We start from the raw sequence: 20,947 nt of genomic DNA, 5'->3' as shown, positions 1-20,947 counted from the left end.
AGACAAAATAGATGACATGGGACTTGCTAGAAGGACAAATAGCGAGATGGGATATAAACAGGGATGTTGGAGGATTCTGATGGAATAAGATGTCCGCTTGCTTGTTCTATGTCCAGAAAGGAAATCAATCTGGCAAACATGATTGATATTCACTGTTGTTGGTGCCTTCGGTCCACAAACAATATGCAATTGATTATTCCAACCCCCACCCCCCCAACCGTTTGAATTATGTTTCATTTGCACTGGAATGAATGGGGTGGAGTAACATAACGACAATGTAATGTGAGTACAGTGGTACCTTGGGTTACATAAGCTTCAGGTTACAGACTCCGCTAACCCAGAAATAGTACCTCGGGTTAAGAACTTTGCTTCAAGTTGAGAACAGAAATCGCGCGGCGGCGCGGCAAGCCCCATTAGCTAAAGTGGTGCTTCAGGTTAAGAACAGTTTCAGGTTAAGAACGGACCTCCAGAACAAATTAAGTATGTAACCAGAGGTACCACTGTACAGGGGAATGTTGGTTCTTAAACTTAATCCGTTCTGGAAGTCCGTTTTGACTCCCAAAATGTTTGAAAACCAAGGCGCGGCTTCTGATTGGCACCGGCGCCCCAGAAATAATAGCTGATAGCCGCATTGGATGTTTGGCTTCCGAAAAACGTTCGAAAACTGGAACACTCACTTCCGGGTTTTCAGTGTTTGGGAGCCAATTTGATTGTCAACTAAGCCGTTCAAGAACCAAGGTTCCACTGCAATTAATTATGTAATTTTTATTTATTTTTTTAAATTTTATTGAAGTTTCACAAATTATATAATAACAAGACAAAACATTAATACAGACAAACAAAACAAGGAAAAAAAACAAGTATAATTTCAATCCCCTATTTTCTTGTAACTTACTTCCCTGACTTCCTCGTACCTCCCCTTTCTGTATTCCAATTCCCAAATTTTAATTCAGCAAATCCTCTCCTTATTATCCATTTAAATTTTTAAGCCTTTCTTTTCTTTTTACATAATCATTACAGCTAGAAACCACATAATTTCTAAACCAACATCATTCTAACATTCATAATTATGTAATTTCATCATAGTGGAAAGTGAGACAAATAATGGTCTTTGACAGAAGATGAACTGAAGTGGAAGGGAAACAGTGCTGCATGCGACAAATGGAGGATGGAAAGGGTAACAGCATCTTTTTACCCCCTCGGTATAAGGCAGCTGCTGATGTATTGTGAACTGTGGGGTGGATGTGGGGTTTACTGGGGAAAGTAGAGAATCGGACAAACAGCAAGCTACCATGAGGGCTAGAAACTTACCTTTAAAGAAATTGAAAGCAGACGCAGCTGAGCACCAGTCACGGCCAGAATGGAAAAAGAAGTAAAAATGATCTGTAGGTGGAAGCAGTGCAAACGTAGCCCTGTTCACATATCTGAAAGCATAGAGGCACCAGTTGACTCTACTCCAGGCATCCCCAACCTGCGTCCCTCCAGATGTTTTGGGCCACAACTCCCATGATCCCTAGCTAACAGTACCAGTGGTCAGAGATGATGGGAACTGTGGTCCAAAACATCTGGAGGGCCGAAGGTTGGGGATCCCTGCTCTACTCTGCTTGACTTCTGCTTCTTTGCTAGCCTATCTGGAGAACTCTTCGCGTGGTCAGGAACCCCACTTGCATGAAGGGCCCCTGCACATATAGCCGTATTAGCAAAGGTTGGCCTTTATGAGAACTGGACGGATGAATACATGCCAATGACTTACCATACAGGGGCCTTTTTGAATATCTGTTTCCAAGGCACTTTGGTCTGTTTGGATAAGGAGAGGCCCTTTGCTAAGTCTTCCAAAGGGATGATGAGTTCTGCGTAAAGCAAAGAAGACATATCTAAACCCAGGGCTTAATAATATCCAGAATCAATGCATACAGGGGCTGAAACGGACGTATATTAACATCTAAACATTCTCCCTATCTATTTGCATTAACAGAGAGCTATCTTTTAACAAGAACCTAATTCATACCTGCCTTGTCATAGTGCTGGCTTCTTTCGATTCATTTTCTAGCAATTGCAAAGCTTATTTTGCTCATCCTTCCCACAATCCCTTATTCACACCCTGTGCCAAATGCCACTTTAGTCCACAAATGCCACTTTTCTGCTGCTCCAGAGAAGCGGACACGGAGCAATGGATCCAAACTACAAGAAAGAAGATTCCACCTAAACATTAGGAAGAACTTCCTGACAGTAAGAGCTGTTCGACAGTGGAATTTGCTGCCAAGGAGTGTGGTGGAGTCTCCTTCTTTGGAGGTCTTTAAGCAGAGGCTTGACAACCATATGTCAGGAGTGCTCTGATGGTGTTTCCTGCTTGGCAGGGGGTTGGACTCGATGGCCCTTGTGGTCTCTTCCAACTCTATGATTCTATGAGGTCCACAAAAGCACACTTCAGGTTTCTGATGATCAGCTGGGAGGGAGACCTTGCACTGAAAGTGTCATTTACCCTTTCCATTCACGAGGTATTTGCGCATGCAGTAAACCCACAGCAACGTCAGTGCCCCAGAGAAGTAGAAGACGCTCTTCCAGCCATACCAGTCGAGCAGCAGGGACCCGGCAGCCCCCATCACCAGCGTCCTGGAAGGGGGAGGGAGAATTAGGACAACAGGAGGGAAAATGGGATTTTCTGCTAACCAGGCAAGGACTTTTCCCACCTGCCTGACCCCACCCTCCGTCCTTCAAAAGGGGGCTGTTTGCTCTGCGAGAGTCATGGGGGTGGGTAGAGTGAATTTTGCGAATTCAGCAGTGCTGTTTGTTTTGGGCTGTTTGTTCGTTAACGCTGTTAATACTGTTTTGTGGATCATGAGTGCTGTAATGCTTTGCCAGTTTTATTGTGTTTTTAATATTCTGTTGGGAGCCACCCAGAGTGGTTGGGGAAACCCAGGCAGATGAGCGGGGTATAAATAACAAATAATAATAATAATAATAATAATAATAATAATAACAATTTTTGATGGATTTTTCGGAGCTAGCCGACCTGACCGGAAGAGTCCGTGATCAGAAGGAGGAGGAGCACCAGGAAGAATGGAAGAATTTCAAAGACTATTTACTTAAATATGCTAAGATAAATTGAATAGAAATACTTGCAAAAAAGTAGATAGGCTAAGGATTTAAATATGTGAAGTTACAGAATAATATGTTTAAAGTAAAGATGAAAAGAAACAAAGATGTTAAGAGGATTAAGTAAATTTTATGAGATTTTGTTTTGGAAAACTGTTACAATGATATATAATGAAATTCAGTCAAGGGAATTTGAGGAAGTCACTTAACAATGTCATTAAGATTGGAATAAGTACAGTTATGATGCATGTTTGTTTGTTAGTTTAAATTTTTGGAAGATTAATAAAAAAATTGGGAAAAATATTTTTTTATTATAATATGACTTTTATTGCGGTTGCGCTGTTTAGCCTCTTTTTTTATTTTCCCGTCAGGCTGCAAAAAAACAGATTTGGAGAGGCGGGAAAAGGAGCATGAGTAGCTCAGTCAGTAGAGTACGAGACTCTCAGTCTCAGGTTTGAGACCCAAATTGGGCAAAAGATTCCTGCACTGCAGGGGGTTGGACTAGATGACCCTAAGGGGCCCCCTTCCCATTCTACGACTCTACTAGTAGAATTTATCTTGTAACTTACCCAAACTGAGATCCTGTCCCAACCGTGCTGTATGTGAATGCCCTTTCGTTCTCCCGCACTTTCCGGGAAAACAGGCTTGCCAAGGCAGGAAAGTAAACCCCTAATAAAACGTCGAGAGGGAGGAAATTCCATTATAATCAGCAACAGGTTTGATGCAGGTCCTGTGAACGCTACACAGCTCCTCTTTGCCACTGATTGCCTAAGAAATTTGTCTCTCTTTTTTAATTCCACACCCAACAGAGTACAGTGGACGCTCGGGTTGCGAATGTGATCTGTGCAGGATGCATGCGCGGGTTGCGATTCGGGACTTCTGCGCATGTGCAAAGCGCGATTTAGCACTTCTGCGCATGCGCGACTGTCGAAACCCGGAAGTAACCCATTTCGGTACTTCCGGGTTTCAGCAGTCCGCAACCTGAAAAAACGCAACCTGAAGCGGACACAACCTGAGGTATGACTGTAATGGCGCTGTTTGTCAACATTCTGTTGCTGGCACCTTTCCCTCCCAAACCCTGAATATTGTGAGCACTGCCTATCCAAACGTTTGCCAGGAGGGGCAAGCAGGGCTTTTTTCTCCACATGCATCTTTGGATAAAGGTTGACACATGCTGTGTGGGATGTGATACATAAGTAGCAGTCAAGTACAACATTCCTTGTTTTCCTAGAGTGGACATGCAGGGGAATGTTCAGTCCAGCCAGCTGAAAACTTCCTGTTTCCTCCTGGCTGGGACGTACTTCCTTTGCATGTGACTAGAGGTGGGCGTGACCTTACCAGTCCAGATAACAAAAGGACAAGGCACGCAGCACTCTCTTTCTTTTTGACTTCCCCCATCGTTGGAGCAGCTTTTAGCTAGATATGCTCTGTTGACTTTCAGCCAACAGAGGACCCTGGGATTATCCCCATATTGGAGAGCTCCACATGTAACTAAGTCTGCCTTCTGGGATCCAACTGTGAACAGAATGTGAATAAACTACTTTTATATGTTTTACACAAGATTGTGGCGTGTTTATTCTTTTAAGACGGATATAAGGGAACTTACCAGGAACCTAATAGTGAGAGGCGTACACAAGCCTGCAACCAGCTACCCACTGCATGTTTATAAGGGGAATGGGAAACTTAAAAAAAAAAAAAATCAGTTAATATATTTGCCCTCCTCCAAGAAAATAGCTGTTTACTTGGCCGTCTTCCAATAATAATAATAATAATAATAATAATAATAATAATAATAATAATAATTCATTATTTATACCCCACCCATCTGGCTGGGTTTCCCCAGCCACTCTGGGCAGCTTCCATCAGAATATTAAAATACAATATGTCCCATGTCATGAAGGCTGAAATTTCAATTCAATGGAGCAGGGTCAAGATATTAACTGATATGCATGAAATTTCAGATATAGCTATATAATTCCTAGTGTAGTAAAATAAGTCCTTTGGAGCAGGCATTTCTTTTTTAAAAAAAGGTTTTTATGAACTGCCCTACTGCTAAGTAAAGGAACTTGCTAGCACAAGTTAGAAAGCATATTAATAAACAATATATCCTCTCCTGTCTCCCTGAACATCCCCACATGCTGCAATGTGCATGCTGCCTGCAAGCCCTTTTTGGCAAACGGTCATGGCGTGATACGAGCGGTCCAGGTGAATGAAAGAACTGGTGAAACATTTTAGTTAGGCTGCACTTTTTTTTGTGGGTGCACCTAAGTAAATTCATTCATTCATTCCCTTCCTTCCTTTTGGATCATTGATTGGCTGAGCTCCCACAGTCCGTTTCTTGGGAATTTTGGGACAGTCTTGGAAGCAGATTGTCTCACCTTGCAGCAAGCCCATAAGGAACCGGGAGAAAGCGATGAGAACCAGGTGAGCAGAGCCGACATAGGTGAGCAGAGGGGTGATGGCCGTGATGGAGCCCCAGACGGATGCAGAGAGAAGGATAACTTTCACTCCTCCTATCCTAGAAGGCAGAGAAGAGTCAGGGTACCGGCCCCAAGGGTGCTTTCTGCACTCCAGGTCCCAAGTTCCCAACCTTACGCCTATGCAAAGTCTGCAAGTAGGACCTAAGTGCCACAACTGATATTCAGAAGCATGCTGCCTCTAAATGAAGGATATAGCCTTCAGGCAGGGTGGATAAAAATCAATGATTTTTTTAAAAATTAAAAATCGGATTTTTAAAATTTAAATCAGTTTTTTAAAAATTTAAATCGGATTTATAAATAAAATGCTTTTGGAGGAAAAAGTTTTCTAAAGATAGTTTTCTATTTAAGTTACATTATAGTCCAAAGGAAATAAGGATTTGATTTAAGTTTTTCATGTGTGCTAAAACTCAGTCTCAGTTTGTTTGTTTTTAAAAAGTTGTTCAACCACATCAGTTAACAAACATGGATATATATGAAATAATGCTATTGTTTTAGTTAAATAAGTTGTTTAAATTGTTATTAAGGAAATGATTATTTTTCTCCTTCCAATAAAGTGCAGCAAAAAGTTGTCCAGATATAAACAGTTATTTAACCTCACAATAATTTCATAATTATCTGTCTATGTATTTCTAATAGTATAACCAAATCAGTAATTTTTGATATAACTGTAAAAACTATTATTCCAAAAATGAAACCTGATTGTATATATTAAGATGATACCAGCAAGAATGAGTTTTTCTGTGAAAAAAATGATTTAAATCAAGTCTTACGGACTAGTGATTTAAACTGATTTGATTTAAATCAAATCCACCCCGCCTTCAGGGTTAGTAGCCACAGACAGCTGCCACTCAGAATCCAAGTGGCGAAATAAAAAGTTCTAAATCTAGCGGATTTCAAATAAGCGTGGCTCTTCCCTTTGGCTCTAGAAGGGGCACAGTGCGAGACAAGTCATACCGATCGCTCAGGTGGCCTCCGACGATTTGGGTCAGACAGTAGCCCCAGAAGAAGCTGCTCAGCACGATGCCCGACTGCCTCTTGTCCCAGTCGAAGTGAGCGCTCATGGCGGCAACAGAGATGGGGAGGGCGACCCTCGTGCAGTAGAGTAAGCAGGTCCCAAGTAGCAACGCTACGGTCCATATTCGAGATTCAGGCCTGCAAACATCAAGAGAAAGGAACACTCCTTTTAAAAAATGTCTGTTGTTGTTATTTATTATTATTTTATTTTATTAAAGTAATATTTATTGAAGTTTTACAAACATTAGAAAGTTTCAAAGTTTAAACTTAAAAATTAAGGACAAAGAATAACCCTAATATAATTAAACAAAAAGAATTACAAAAATAGAAAAACAAAACACATGAAAAATACAAAATAGAAAACAGTTAACACAAAAAAGGAAAAGAAAAAGGATCAATAATTTCATATCATATACTTCATTTACTAGTTTCCTGACCTCCTCACACCTCCCTTTTTGTATTCCAGTTCAGATATTTAATTCAGCAAGTCCTTACCCTCTATCATTTATCCTTATTATTATTATTTTTTATACCCTGCCCATCGGGCTGGGTTTCCCCAGCCCCTCTGGGTGGCTTCCAACAGGATATTAAAAACACGATAAAACATCAAACATTCAAAACTTCCCTAAACAGGGCTGCCTTCAGATGTCTTCTAAAAGTCAGATAGATAGTTGTTTATTTCCTTGATATCTGATGGAAGGGCATTCCACAGGGTGGGCGCCACTACCGAGAAGGCCCTGTGCCTGGTTCCCTGTAACTTTGCTTCTCACAGTGAGGGAACTGGCAGAAGGCCCTCAGAGCTGGACCTGTGTCCGGGCAAAACGATGAGGGTGGAGACGCACCCTTAAGGTATACTGGAGGTATACAATTCAACACTTTGAACTGTGCCTGGAAACGCACTGGGAGCCAATGTAGGTGTCTTCCCAAAAACTCATCCCAAACCTAAACTCCCCAAAAGTGTCATGGCGATCAGCAAATGGTAACGGGGGAAGGACTGTGAAAACTGGAAGCCCGTAGTCATGAACCGGCACATGGGTGGTGGATACAGATTCAGTTGTTCCAACTTAAGGAATGAGGCAGTTGAGCGGCTCGGCAGCTGTATCCATGGCTGAGCAGCACAATCTTACTCAGCTACCAGTGATCGCCAAAAAGAAGACGACTTGGCAATGCTTTTTGTAGCAGGAACCCCCCCCACCCCAATCATTCTGTTTGTACAAACTTCACACACACTCACACTCACACACTACATACGCCACATTTCTGTTATAAATTCATAGAAAATCAACCATACATCGGATTTGCACTGTTCCATTTTTATTTTACTCCATATGACAAGGACTATCAAAGGGGGGGTGGCTTGGTTATGGTCAGCCATAATCTCTTCACCATCCCAGCACATCCACAGGAGCCCTGCCCAGTTGCTATGTCAACCCTGATGATCCCAGACAGAAGACAATCAGGAACACAAAGAACTTGCATATGGTAGTGGATTCAGCATGGACTGAAACAAAGGACAATGATCAGATCTTCCCTCTGGGGGCAGGAAACTGCAAACTCCCCTTTGTCTCCTGGAAGTGACTCATGGGCAGGGGGAAAGCCAGGTGACAGGACACTCAGGTTACCACCACAACTCCTCCCTCAATCCCTCCTTTCTGTAATGTATGCATGATGTCAACCCCTTCTGTAATGTATGCATGATGTTTCTGGGGGTGGGCTTGACCTGGAGGAGGGGAATTTCAAAAGGTTTTATAAGGTCTTGCACACCATCTTTCTGGGTCTTTCCTCTCTCTCGCAAGTGAGGGGAACACCCTGTTGCAACAGTTCAATAAAGGCCAAGCCTACAGGCTGCTGTTTTGCTCCAAGTTATCCTGGTTGGTGTCTTTGTTTTGTCCAAGGGAGCCCTCGGATTTTTCCGGTAACATTTTAAACGCCTCTGCTGTTACTTCTGTGCTGTTTGCAACTGTCTTTACTGCATTTCGAGCCTTGCCATGAGACATGTGCGTGAAAGGCGACTTAATAATTTCCCTGCACTGGGAAGAGGGACGGACTCAGTAACCTCTGAGGTCCTTCCTGACTCTTACGACTTTGCAGAGGAACAGCCGAGGACGAGAGAGGTTGGCTTTCCAGAGGCAAGATTTGAAGCAGGGGCTTCCTGACTTGCAGGCCGGCTGTCACTTCCCCATCACCCTTCGTGCCTGTTACACTCAATCTGATTCAGATCACATAGCGCAGGCAAGGCAGGTTCCCTTCAGGGCCTCGGCAAGTCCAACTGGTCTCCCTTCCCGCAGCAGCTCCTCACATTGTCACAGGCCTTCAAAAGGCCTGCCACTCACCTGTCATCCTGAACTGAGCTGGCACGGTGGCCCCAGCAGTGGATTAGCAATCCTGACGGTAACTTGGCATGCCGCCCAAATCCTTTCCGGGAGGGCAAAATGAGAAAGCGCTCGCTCCTGCCTCCCGCGAACACAGTTCTTGGCAAGGGATGCCTTCTCCGACTCCACAGCCGTTTTGAGCGAACAAAATTTATTTATAATACATTAGCAAACCTGCTAGCCAGTTAGTTGCAAATGGAATACAGGTCCGTATCTGTTTATTCTTAAGCACTGTAGATTTCCCTTAATAGCCTGTGTTTCCCACTGAGGTAGAAAGGCAGAATTTAAGAGCTGGACACCTGCCTTTTTGCTTTGCTCTGCTGAATAAGACCCATCTAAATGGGGACTGCAACTAACCCAGGTCATTTGTCCCAGTTCTCATGAAAATATTTAACTCTCATCATCATCATCATCAAGAATTGCTGAATGCCTATAGCATACATTGCGGGCAAAATACCATGTGCAATTGACAATGATGATCACCATTAAGCCATGTAAAAATGGTGCGTATTTTTAAAAAATTTCTATGTAATGTACATTTTTAAATGCTGGTTTTATTTATATTTTGATTTTTTACCCCAAGGACTTCCTGCTTTTAGGCTCCTGGCTTTGCATTGATCGTTTTAACGTATGTTAACTGCTTAGAGCTTGGAATGTTTTTCAGTTAAGCAGTATCCACACATTCTGTTAAATAAAAATGAAAGCAAGCAGCGAAGCCGATTTATAATGTTTAACAACCAACAGGACAAATATTTTTCCAGCAAGAAAAGAAGGGTCAATTCCACTCTCAGCATAAACAACTCTCCCCCCCCCTTATTTTTTAGGGTCCATACAAGCACGTGGGGAGTTTGCTATCGGATTACCACGTCCATTATGGTGGCTTGACCCAAAATGTCTCAGAATGGGAGTCCGGGTTTTGACAAAAGAACTTTAACTTTCCTGTTCTGGCTCTAGATGTTCCCTGAATAAGCGCGTCCACCTGCAAGGAGGCGGTCCAAAGGGGTTGCTTGGCAGACTGTGCAAGAGAAGCAACACAGTTCTGAATTTTGAGAAAGAGGGACAGAGGAAGACCTGTGCGCTGGCTGAAACACGGAGAGATCACAGTGAAAGCGGGCAATTACGACATAATTCTCCGTTCGAATTGCAAACACCAGGTTGACCCCTTGCACACATTTTACAGGAGGGAAAGGGGGAAATGCAAAAGGCATTATAGATTACTATCTCGTTTTCCAAATACAGTGGTGCCTCGCAAGACGAAAAGAATCCGTTCTGTGATTCTCTTTGTCTAGCGGTTTTTTCGTCTTGCGAAGCAAGCCCATTGACGGATTAGCGGATTAGCGCTATTAGCGGCTTATTGGATCAGCTGATAAGTGGCTTAGAAAAGGGGGGGGGGAAACCCCGCAGGAACTCGCAAGACATTCTCGTCTTGCGAAGCAAGCCCATAGGAGATTCGTTTTGTGAAGCACCTCCAAAACGGAAAACTCTTTCGTCTAGAAAGTTTTCCGTCTTACGAGACATTCGTCTTGCGCGGCACCACTGTACTCTGCTTGGGTAATAGGATCTTGGCCTTCCTTAGGAAACCAAGGCATCTTGGGTCTGTTGACAGTCTGTGGACATTGTGGCTTTAATATCATCCCTACTCCTTAGCCTTATACCCCTCTCTCCCTGCCCTTTTGCTTAACATCCAGTGCGATGAAGGGCTCTGCAGAACTCGTATGTTTGCTCACAAAAGAACTCCGGCGTTTTGGTTGGTCCTCCTGTCATACATTTGCACCCTGCCTTTCCTCTGAGCATCTCAGAACTTTCGAACATGGCCTTTCGCCAATCCGCCATTTTATCCTCCTAACAACCAGCCCTCCAAGGTAGGCAGAGAGGTAGCGCCTGGCTAAAAGATCACTCAGCACACTTCATGGTTCCAGTTACAGATAGGTAGCCGTGTTGGTCTGCCATAGTCAAAATAAAAAAGTTCCTTCCAGTAGCACCTTAAAGACCAACTAAGTTAGTTCTAGGTATGAGCTTTCGTGTGCATGCACACTTCTTCAGATACACTGAAACAGAAGTTGCCAGATCCTTCTATATAGTGAGAAGGTGGGGAGGGGTATTACTCAGAAGGGTGGTGGGAATGGGAGATAGGCAGATAGCTGAGATGAGCCTCTTGACGACTCTTAACGACTGCAATAGGTCCTACAGGAAAAGGCAAGGGGTTTACCAAACTTAAAACCATGGAGAGACCTGGTCTGAACAAAGACATTGGATTCCTATCTCATTATACATGACTAAGCCATTTTTCACCTTCTCACCCCTTGCCTTTTCCTGTAAGACCTATTGCAGTCGTTAAGAGTCGTCAACAGGCTCATCTCAGCTATCTGCCAATCTCCCATTCCATTCCCACCACCCTTCTGAGTAATACCCCTCCCCACCTTCTCACTATATAGAAGGGTCTGGCAACTTCTGTTTCAGTGTATCTGAAGAAGTGTGCATGCACACGAAAGCTCATACCAAGAACTAACTTAGTTGGTCTTTAAGGTGCTACTGGAAGGAACTTTTTTATTTTCACACTTCATGGGTAAAAGTACGGCTCTACCGTCCATTTTAGATTCCGCCTCCCCATGGACCAATACAGTTGTGTATTAAGAAAGAAAGTCATTTTGCGAGAAACCAAGTTACAGGGAACCAGGCAGAGGGTCTTCTCGGTAGTGGCACCCGCCGCGTGGAATGCCCTCCCAACGTTTTTCTCTCCCAAAGAGAAAAACAACGACCAAACTTTTAGAAGACATCTGAAGGCAGCCCTGTTTAGAGCAGCTTTTAATGTTTAATAGACTATTGTATTTTAATATTCTGTTGGATGGCTGGGGAAACCCAGCCAGATGGGCAGGGTATTTGTTTATGTATGTATGTATGTATGTATGTATGTACCGTATTTTTCGCACCATAGGACGCACTTTTTCCCCTCCAAAAATGAAGGGGAAATGTGTGTGCGTCCTATGGTGCGAAGCTCTCCAGGCTTCAGGAAGCTATCCCAAGTCTTGCAAGCCCGGCGGGATGTCCCGCAGGCTCGCAAGGCTTGCGGGCAGCAGCCTGCACCCAAAAGCTGGGGACAGCGGGGAGGCGCAGAGCCGCCATCCCGCTATTCCCCGACCTGATCTGGAGGCTGGGGGAGGGAGAAGCAAGCCTGCTTCCCCCCCCCAGCCCCACAACCTCCAGATCAGGTCGGGGAATAGCGGGATGGCGGCGCTCCGCCATCCCGCTATTCCCCGACCTGATCTGGAGGCTGGGGGAGGGAGAAGCAAGCCTGCTTCTCCCCCCCACCATCCCCACAACCTCCAGATCAAGTCGGGGAATAGCGGGATGGCGGCGCTCCGCCATCCCGCTATTCCCCGACCTGATCTGGAGGCTGGGGGAGGGAGAAGCAAGCCTGCTTTCCCCCCCCCAGCCCCACAACCTCCAGATCAGGTCGGGGAATAGCGGGATGGCGGCGCTCCGCCATCCCGCTATTCCCCGACCTGATCTGGAGGCTGGGGGAGGGAGAAGCAAGCCTGCTTCCCCCCCCCCCAGCCCCACAACCTCCAGATCAGGTCGGGGAATAGCGGGATGGCGGCGCTCCGCCATCCCGCTATTCCCCGACCTGATCTGGAGGCTGGGGGAGGGAGAAGCAAGCCTGCTTCTCCCCCCCCCACCATCCCCACAACCTCCAGATCAGGTCGGGGAATAGCGGGATGGTGGCGCTCCACCATCCCGCTATTCCCCGACCTGATCTGGAGGCTGGGGGAGGGAGAAGCAAGCCTGCTTCTCCCCCCCACCAGCCCCACAACCTCCAGGCTTCAGGAGAGCCCCACCGCCAGCCCCACAAGCTCGGGGGACAGCGGGAGAGGCGCAGCGCGCCCTTGCCGCTGTCCCCCGACTTGTCTAGAAGGCTGGCGGGGGGAGAAGCCTGCTCCTCCCCGTCGCCAGCCCCGCAAGCTCGGGGGACAGCGGGAGAGGCGCAGCGCGCCTTTGCCGCTGTCCCCCGACTTGTCTAGAAGGCTGGCGGGGGGAGAAGCCTGCTCCTCCCCGTCGCCAGCCCCGCAAACTCGGGAGACAGCGGCAGGGGGCAGCGCGCCATTCCCGCTGTTCCCCGACTTGGTTAGAAGGCTGGCCCAGCCCTGCAAACTCGGGGGACAGCGGGAGAGGCGCAGCGCGCCATCCCGCTGTCTCCCAACATGGTTTGGAGGCTGGCGGAAGGCTTCCTCCTCCCCCAGCCCCGCAAGTTCCCAGAGCGATGCCAAAGCTGCGCGCAGCTTCGGCATGGCTCTGGGTCCCGTTCTGGGGGAGGGGGAAGCTTGGGCTTCCCCGCCCCAGCCCCGCGCCTGGCGGGGGGGGGGGATAAATTTTTTTTGCCTTTATTTCCCCCCCCAAATCTAGGTGCGTCCTATGGACCAGTCCGTCCAATAGTCCGAAAAATACGGTATGTATAAATAATAAAAGCTCATTGCTCCCAAATTCCAGGCTACAAGACACTTGGGTTCAGCGTTCAAAATTCGCCAGGTGCATTTTCCACCTTGCTACTGGCCACTTGTGACCAAGTGAAGATACCCAGGAGCCAGGATGATGCATCCAGAGGTGCCTTCCTAGGCATAGCTGTCAACTTTTCCCTTTTCTTGCGAGGAATCCTATTCGGAATAAGGGAATTTCCCTTAAAAAAGGAGAAACGTTGACAGCTATGTTCCTAGGGACACTTGGATCTTGACTGTTTTCACACGCTAACAACCCATCCTGTAGAATTCTATCCGTTATATTTTTATCTGCACAATCGGAATGAATTTCGGGAACCAAAATGTCACATTGAAGAATACGACTTCCAAGCCGCCTGGCCCCCAATTGGCAACCAGACATTCCGTTCTGGTGACTGTAACCCTGGTTTAAGGAGCCATTTGGTGATATAGATATTGAGTTTCTAACACTGCTGGGGTTGAATGAAGGATTCCGCTGGTGCAAGAGGACTTCCTTTTACTCTTCTACCCCCCACGACCCCTTTCCAAATCTGCTCTGGGGGGTCTCCCAAACGCCCAGAAAATATTTTGAGAGGCAGGGACTGGGAGGGACAGGAGAGGAAATTCAAGTCAGCTGCGTGCAGAGAACTCTGGAGCTGTAAGCCTTTGACAAACAGCCTCCTTCCCTGTTTGTCATAACTTCTTCCCACCTTTACGCAACAATTAACTAACCAGCCTACGTATATTTATCATGTTGTGGAGAATGATTAACCAAGCCTTGACCATGCATTCAAAAACAGCTTAGAACCGCATTAGCCTTACTGGTTTCAGTCAGGCTCAGTCCACGTCTACAACAGAGGCAAAGGAGCCAACTAAATCGCTGTATGAGTGGGAATGAGTTTTGCAAGGTCAATGGCGCCTATGCCTACACTGCTCCCAAATTTGGGGCAACCAACTATCAGAGCACATTTGTGGGGAGCCTGGGGAAGGACTGGGAGTGGGACGTTGTTCTGCTTACTCAATTATTTAGTGTTATAAGCAGTGCTTTTTTTCTAAAAATGTTTGGGGGTACTGTACTCTCATTTTGACTCAAGAAAATCACCATTTTGTAGTTCAAATCAGGAAAAATAAATAGAGTAAACGGGAAAAAAGTACAAAGATTCACAAAATGTTTTGGGGTATGTGTACCCCTGCGTCCCCCGAGGAAAAAAGCACTGGTTATAAGAATTTCAAGGTCTCTGTATAGAATATTAATATATGCACACATATCTAAATATATGAACCATGTGTCTGACTAAGTTTGTTATTGGTATGAGCTTTCGTGTGCATGCACACTTCTTCAGAAGTGTGTTGGTCTCTAAGGTGCTACTGGAAGGAATTTTTTTATTTTGTTTCGACTACGGCAGACCAACACAACTACCTACCTGTATCTAATAGTATGGGAAAGCTATCCTGAAGCCATTTTGACTCTCAAATATTCCTCTGCAGTAAGGGAGGCAAATGGGGAAAGCCTTCCCATTGGGCCTTTTGCTTGCAAATCGTGTCCTAGGGGCATATTTGTGTATGAATAGGGTGAGCCTGTGTCATGGATTCAGGAACTAACCATCACAAAAGAATGGCCAGACTGCCCAGGTAACGCAATCAATGACCACTATCAGGTATCCTAGAAGACAGGATTTCTGCTGTAGATTGTCTCCTTCTGTGATGTCTGTATGATGTTTCGTGGGGGAGTGGTCTTGGGTTACAGGGTGGGCAATTTCAAAAGTCTATATAAGGGCCTGCACACCATTGTTCAGGGTTCTCCTCCCTCCAGCGTGGTGTGCGGGGACCCTGTTGCAACCGTTCCTTGAATAAAGATCAGTCTTACTGGCTGATTTGCTTCTCAATATACTCTGGTTTGCCTCTGTTATTTTCTCCTACTGAAAGGACACCCACTTAAGGTAAGGACTCTATACGGGCTCCGGAATACCCCTTAAGGGAAAGGGAGCAGTTTTTCTTATAACATTAGTTAGCATCAACCAAAGAATCTGAGTTCTAGACCAAAGCTTGGGGTGGGTGGATAAGTGTGGAAATTATGAATTATGTGGAAATTATGAATTACCCCTTTCCACCGACTGGCTACATTTTGGAAATCTGATGCAAGCCTTGGTCGTGTTTAGTGTTACAAGAGAGAAAGCAGGCAAGGAGGTCTTGACAAAAATTTCAACCTGTTCGAGGGAAAGGTACCCAATTTGGAAGTGGGTAGGAGTTATAGAAGGGACGCAGGTGGCTCTGTGGGTGAAACCACAGAGCCTAGGACTTGCTGATCAGAAGGTCGGCGGTTCGAATCCCCACGACGGGGTGAGTTCCCGTTGCTCGGTCCCTGCTCCTGCCAACCTAGCAGTTCGAAAGCACGTCAAAGTGCAAGTAGATAAATAGGTACCGCTCCGGCGGGAAGGTAAACGGCGTTTCCGTGCGCTGCTCTGGTTCGCCAGAAGCGGCTTAGTCATGCTGGCAACATGACCCGGAAGCTGTACGCTGGCTCCCTTAGCCAGTAAACGAGATGAGCGCCGAAACCCCAGAGTCGGTCACGACTGGACCTAATGGTCAGGGGTCCCTTTACCTATAGTAGTTGTAGCCAGACACAAAGCATTGCTTAAGACAACTGGTTTGTTGCTTTTGAAAAGGGGAGCTTTGCTAAGTCTGTCGCAGGAAAAGCAACGCAGTAGTCTTGTGACATCTCAAAGACTTAAGCCACATTCCCACCAAATGTTTAAAGCACTATTGATACCACTTTAAACAGCCCGGGCTTCTCTCACCAAAGAACTCTGGGAGCTGTAGTTCATTATGGGTGCTGAGAGTTGCTAGGAGACCCCCCCTTCAGAACTACAATTCCCAGAGTGGTTTAACAAATGAATCTCTCTCCTTTTTGGGAACTGTAGGCTTGTGAACGGAATGTGTTAACGTATAAGGTTTTATGCATGCAGAGGAAAAGGGAAAGAAAGGACTAATTTCGGTGTGCTGTCCATTAAATATTGGGGCAGGAAGCAATAATGACAGCATCTTACTTGCAGAACAGACTTTAACTTTGTGATCCAAGATACACCATTTCATTTGTTCTACGGGGTTAAATCCAGTGCTTTCCCCCCTAAAAACTCAAGAAAATCACCAGTTTATAGTTCAAATCAGGAAAAATATATACAGTACAGTGATGTAAACAAAATCTACTCCTTTTCCCTTATGGGGTATCCAAGAGCCCCTATAGAGTCCTTAAGTGGGTTTTCTATTGGTAGGAGATTGGTTTACCTGGGCAGCCTGGCCATTCTTTTGTGATGGTAAATACTTTAATTCCTGAATCCAGGTCACAGGCTCACCCTATTCATACACAAATACCCTAAAGACAGGTAAACAAAAGACAATGGAGAGGCTTTCCCCTTTCCTTCCTCCTTGCAGAGAAACATTTGAGGTCAATATGGGAGAGTCAAAATGGTTTCAGGATTGTTCTCCTGTACTATTTCAGACACATGGTTTACATACTTACGTATGTGTTTGCCTTGTAAATTTAGGGACATTTAATCTATGTATTTGAGACCTAAAATTCTTACAACAACCGTAAATGGACAAAACTACAAAGATTCACAAAATGTTTAGGGGTATGCGTACCCCTAAGTCCGCCTCCCAAAGAAGGCTGATCGCCGTAGAATTGATGCTTTTGAATAATGGTGCTGGAGGAGACTCTTGAGAGTTCCACGGACTGCAAGAACAAACCTATCCATTCTGAAGGAAATCAGCCCTGAGTGCTCACTGGAAGGACAGATCCTGAAACTGAGGCTCCAATACTTTGGCCACCTCATGAGAAGAGAAGACTCCCTGGAAAAGACCCTGATATTGGGAAAGATGGAGGGCACAAGGAGAAGGGGATGACAGAGGATGAGATGGTTGGACAGTGTTCTCGAAGCTACCAGCATGAGTTTGACCAAACTGCGGGAGGCAGTGGAAGACAGGAGTGCCTGGCGTGCTCTGATCCATGGGGTCACGAAGAGTCGGACACGACTAAACGACTAAACAACAATAACAAGTCCCCCCAGAAAAAAAGCACTGGGTAAGCCTAAAGGGACGCGGGTGGCGCGGTGGGTAAAAGCCTCAGCGCCTAGGACTTGCCGATTGAAAGGTCGGCGGTTCGAATCCCCGCGGCGGGGTGCACTCCCGTTGTTCGGTCCCAGCGCCTGCCAACCTAGCAGTTCGAAAGCACCCTCGGGTGCAAGTAGATAAATAGGGACCGCTTACTAGCGGGAAGGAAAACGGCGTTTCCGTGTGCGGCTCTGGCTCGCCAGAGCAGCGATGTCGCGCTGGCCATGCGACCCGGAAGTGTCTCCGGACAGCGCTGGCCCCCGGCCTCTTGAGTGAGATGGGCGCACAACCCCAGAGTCTGTCAAGACTGGCCCGTACGGGCAGGGGTACCTTTACCTTTACCTTTAAGCCTAAAGTGTAGCTTCCTAGAACTGTTTAAGTGTTTCTCTGTTCCTTGGGCACACTTCGTTGGCATGAGGATGGGCACTCTGCACATGCCCCAACAGAATAGGGATCTCCGAATAACCACTGGCACCCTTAACGATCTAGAGCTCTCAGGATTGTATTAAAGATAGCTTAAAAAACAAAATTAAAAGGTCTCACGTTGGCTAACCAGGAGACCTTTTTAATTGATCTGTGAAGTGCCGTAAGCCCTGCAGCTCCAATTTCCATTGTCTAATTTTCCATTGTCTTGGAAGCTGTTTCCTAAGCTCACTAGAAGGCATTCCGATGACTTGAAGGAGTGGCTCATAGCCTACTTAATGAACCCTTTCTCTCTATACACAGGTCACAAACCAGAACAACAACACTTTAGCTTGTTATGCTTGAGTCGGAGGCCTACATTTGCCAGACTAGTAAAGCCTTGCCAAAACAAACCCAGGGTTTGTGGAAATGCCCCAAACAAATTAGATGTGAATAAAATGGTTTGAAAGCGCTGTACTTTTCACAGGTACAAGCTAAGCTTTTTACAGCCCAAGTTAGAGAGGCAAGTAGCTCTTAGCACATTCAAGAGGGCCAAATCATAATTCTTTTTAATTCTAGCCTTAAAAAATAAAAATAAAGACTAACATTTGCATTTCTCTGAAGCAAATGCAACTTTGATGCGTAAGAAACAGAAAATAATGAACTAAAAGTGAATAATGCATGTTTACAAAATAAATGCATGGAAGCAATGCGATTCATTGGGGGAGGGATAGCCTAATAATAATAATAATGATTTATTTATACCCCACCCATCTGGCTGGGTTTCCCAGCCACTCTGGACGGCTTCCAACAAAGTATTAAAAATACAATAAAATAGGTTTAGAATCATAGAACTGTAGATTTGGAAAGGATCCCAAAGGTCATGTCGCCCAACCCTTTGCAATGCAGGGATAACAGCTGAAGAATTCCTGACCGCCAGCCACCCAGCTCCAATGAAGAGGCTGCATTGTGCTTATCTACATAACGTCTTCAAGAGCCCCAATATTTTTTGGGAATCGAACCCGCTGTTTTGCACGGCACTTGCAAATAATATACAATGACTCCACATGACAATTGCAAAGAAAGGGAATTGAGGGTGGAATAATAAGCTGTGGGCAAATCCGAACGAAATAGCTTTGAATCACATCCGGCAATAAAGAAAAGGGAATATGCGGCCAGCTTCAGAATCAAAGCATTGCATAATTTATGTGCAAGTTATTTATGTACTTCTGCACAGTACAAATTAGCACCAGAGCTTAATGTTCTGTCATGGGACAGGGAATAACTAACCACACACCACAGGGAGCAAAATAGGAGTTTGGGGAATACAGTGCTCATAAATCCACAAACAGGAACTGTAACAGAAAGGAGAGAAGAGGACTGCCACACAACTGTTTATTATGGGGACTCAGTGTTGGCTCAGGAATGCAAGTTTTTTGCTGCACCCACAGGTTCCCACCATCGTCAAAAGCACCCTGGTTTTTCCCCCCTCCAATCAGCCTCGGCCCAGTATACCTGAAGGAGCGTCTCCACCCCCATCATTCAGCCGGGACACTGAGGTCCAGCTCCAAGGGCCTTCTGGCGGTTCCCTCCCTGCGAGAAGTGAGGTTAACAGGGAAGCAGGCAGAGGGCCTTCTCGGTAGTGGCACCCGCGCTGTGGAACGTCCTTCTATCAAATGTCAAAGAAATAAACAACTATCTGACTTTCAGAAGACATCTGAAGGCAGCCCTGTATGGGGAAGCTTTTTAATGTTTGATGTTTTATTGCATTAATAATAATACAGTGGTACCTCAGGTTACATACGCTTCAGGTTACAGACTCTGCTAACCCAGAAATAGTGCTTCAAGTTAAGAACTTTGCTTCAGGATGAGAACAGAAATCGTGCTCTGGTGGAGCGGCGGCAGCAGGAGGCCCCATTAGCTAAAGTGGTGCTTCAGGTTAAGAACAGTTTCAGGTTAAGAATGGACCTCCGGAACGAATTAAGTACTTAACCCGAGGTACAGTACCACTGTAATAATATTCAGATGGGAGCCGCCCAGAGTGGCTGGGGAAACTCAGCCAGATGGGCGGGGTATAAATAAATTATTATTATTCAGATTTAGCCTTTTCATGGGGTCCCCCCCCCACATCACATCCCATTTATCGTATTTTCTGCAGAAATGGTTAAATCCAGATTAAGTAGGAAATGGGATGGCATTTTGGGGCAGATAGTCCTTGCACGAACCATGCGTGTATTAACAGTGCTACCGGTATATAGCTGTGTACTCACCTTACGTTTATTTAAAGCACATTCCCGCCCCGCCCCCGAATCCTGGGAAATGCAGTTTGTTAAGGGTGCTGGAAGTTGTAGCATAAATTACAGTTCCCAATATTCTTTTTTTTTTTTTGGGGGGGGTGCTTTAAATGTATAGTATGTGCACAAGCCTAAATGCACAGTAAACAGCCATGTGGAAGTATCCCAAGAGAGAGAGAAAGAGATGCAGCTGGAAACCACCATTTTTGAAAGTTTTCCTTCTGCAGTTTGCTTCCTCCAGGTCTGGCACAGGGTGGCATCCCCAAAGTTAATGATGCCGAAACTTACCTGGACCAATAAGAATCAGCGCCATCCTTTTTCATGCCCTCCTCCGTGGTCTTCAGCTGCTGCTTGAGATGATGGAGAGAGTGCAGATCAGCCCCGCACACCTGCGCTCCATTTTCACTGACACTCAAAGCCATTCAACTTTTTATTTTTTAAAAATAATAATCAGTACAAGGCAAAAGTCCTCTTGTACAACGGCTTGCCGCCGCTGCCGAAATCTACGAAGCAACTGGATGCCAGCGAACAGATGGTGACACCCGCCCCCGGGGAATAGGGGGGGGGGTCCAAAAAAAAGGGCGATGTTTTTGCTATTATTTTTTATGATTCAATGACTCGTTTATTGGGCATGCTGATTGAATTTAAAAGCGGGAGGGGAAACCCAACCACCGGCCCCTCGGCCAAGTGAATCCATTCGCCCTGACAGT

General features: G+C 45.7%; 1 protein-coding gene across 1 annotated transcript in view; it reads right to left on the bottom strand.

Moving 5' to 3' along the window:
• The window catches only part of SLC17A9 (solute carrier family 17 member 9), a 39,463-nt gene extending 18,802 nt beyond the window's left edge, over positions 1–20,661 (bottom strand). Inside the window, exons 1-6 of the mRNA XM_082226244.1 lie at positions 20,526–20,661; positions 6,531–6,728; positions 5,475–5,614; positions 3,666–3,765; positions 2,483–2,613; positions 1,754–1,850 (exon numbers count right to left, since the gene is read on the bottom strand). Coding sequence (XP_082082370.1) covers positions 1,754–1,850; positions 2,483–2,613; positions 3,666–3,765; positions 5,475–5,614; positions 6,531–6,728; positions 20,526–20,659 — 800 coding nt within the window. The 5' untranslated portion in view covers positions 20,660–20,661. The remainder of the gene's footprint in view (positions 1–1,753; positions 1,851–2,482; positions 2,614–3,665; positions 3,766–5,474; positions 5,615–6,530; positions 6,729–20,525) is intronic.
• Between the last annotated feature and the right edge of the window lie 286 nt (positions 20,662–20,947).

The sequence above is a fragment of the Podarcis vaucheri genome (assembly GCF_965113315.1).
Source record: "Podarcis vaucheri genome assembly, chromosome: 6".
In the NCBI taxonomy this organism is placed as follows: domain Eukaryota; kingdom Metazoa; phylum Chordata; class Lepidosauria; order Squamata; family Lacertidae; genus Podarcis; species Podarcis vaucheri.
The sequence above is the reverse complement of the archived record's forward strand: the minus strand, read 5'-3'. Positions and strand labels throughout refer to the sequence as shown.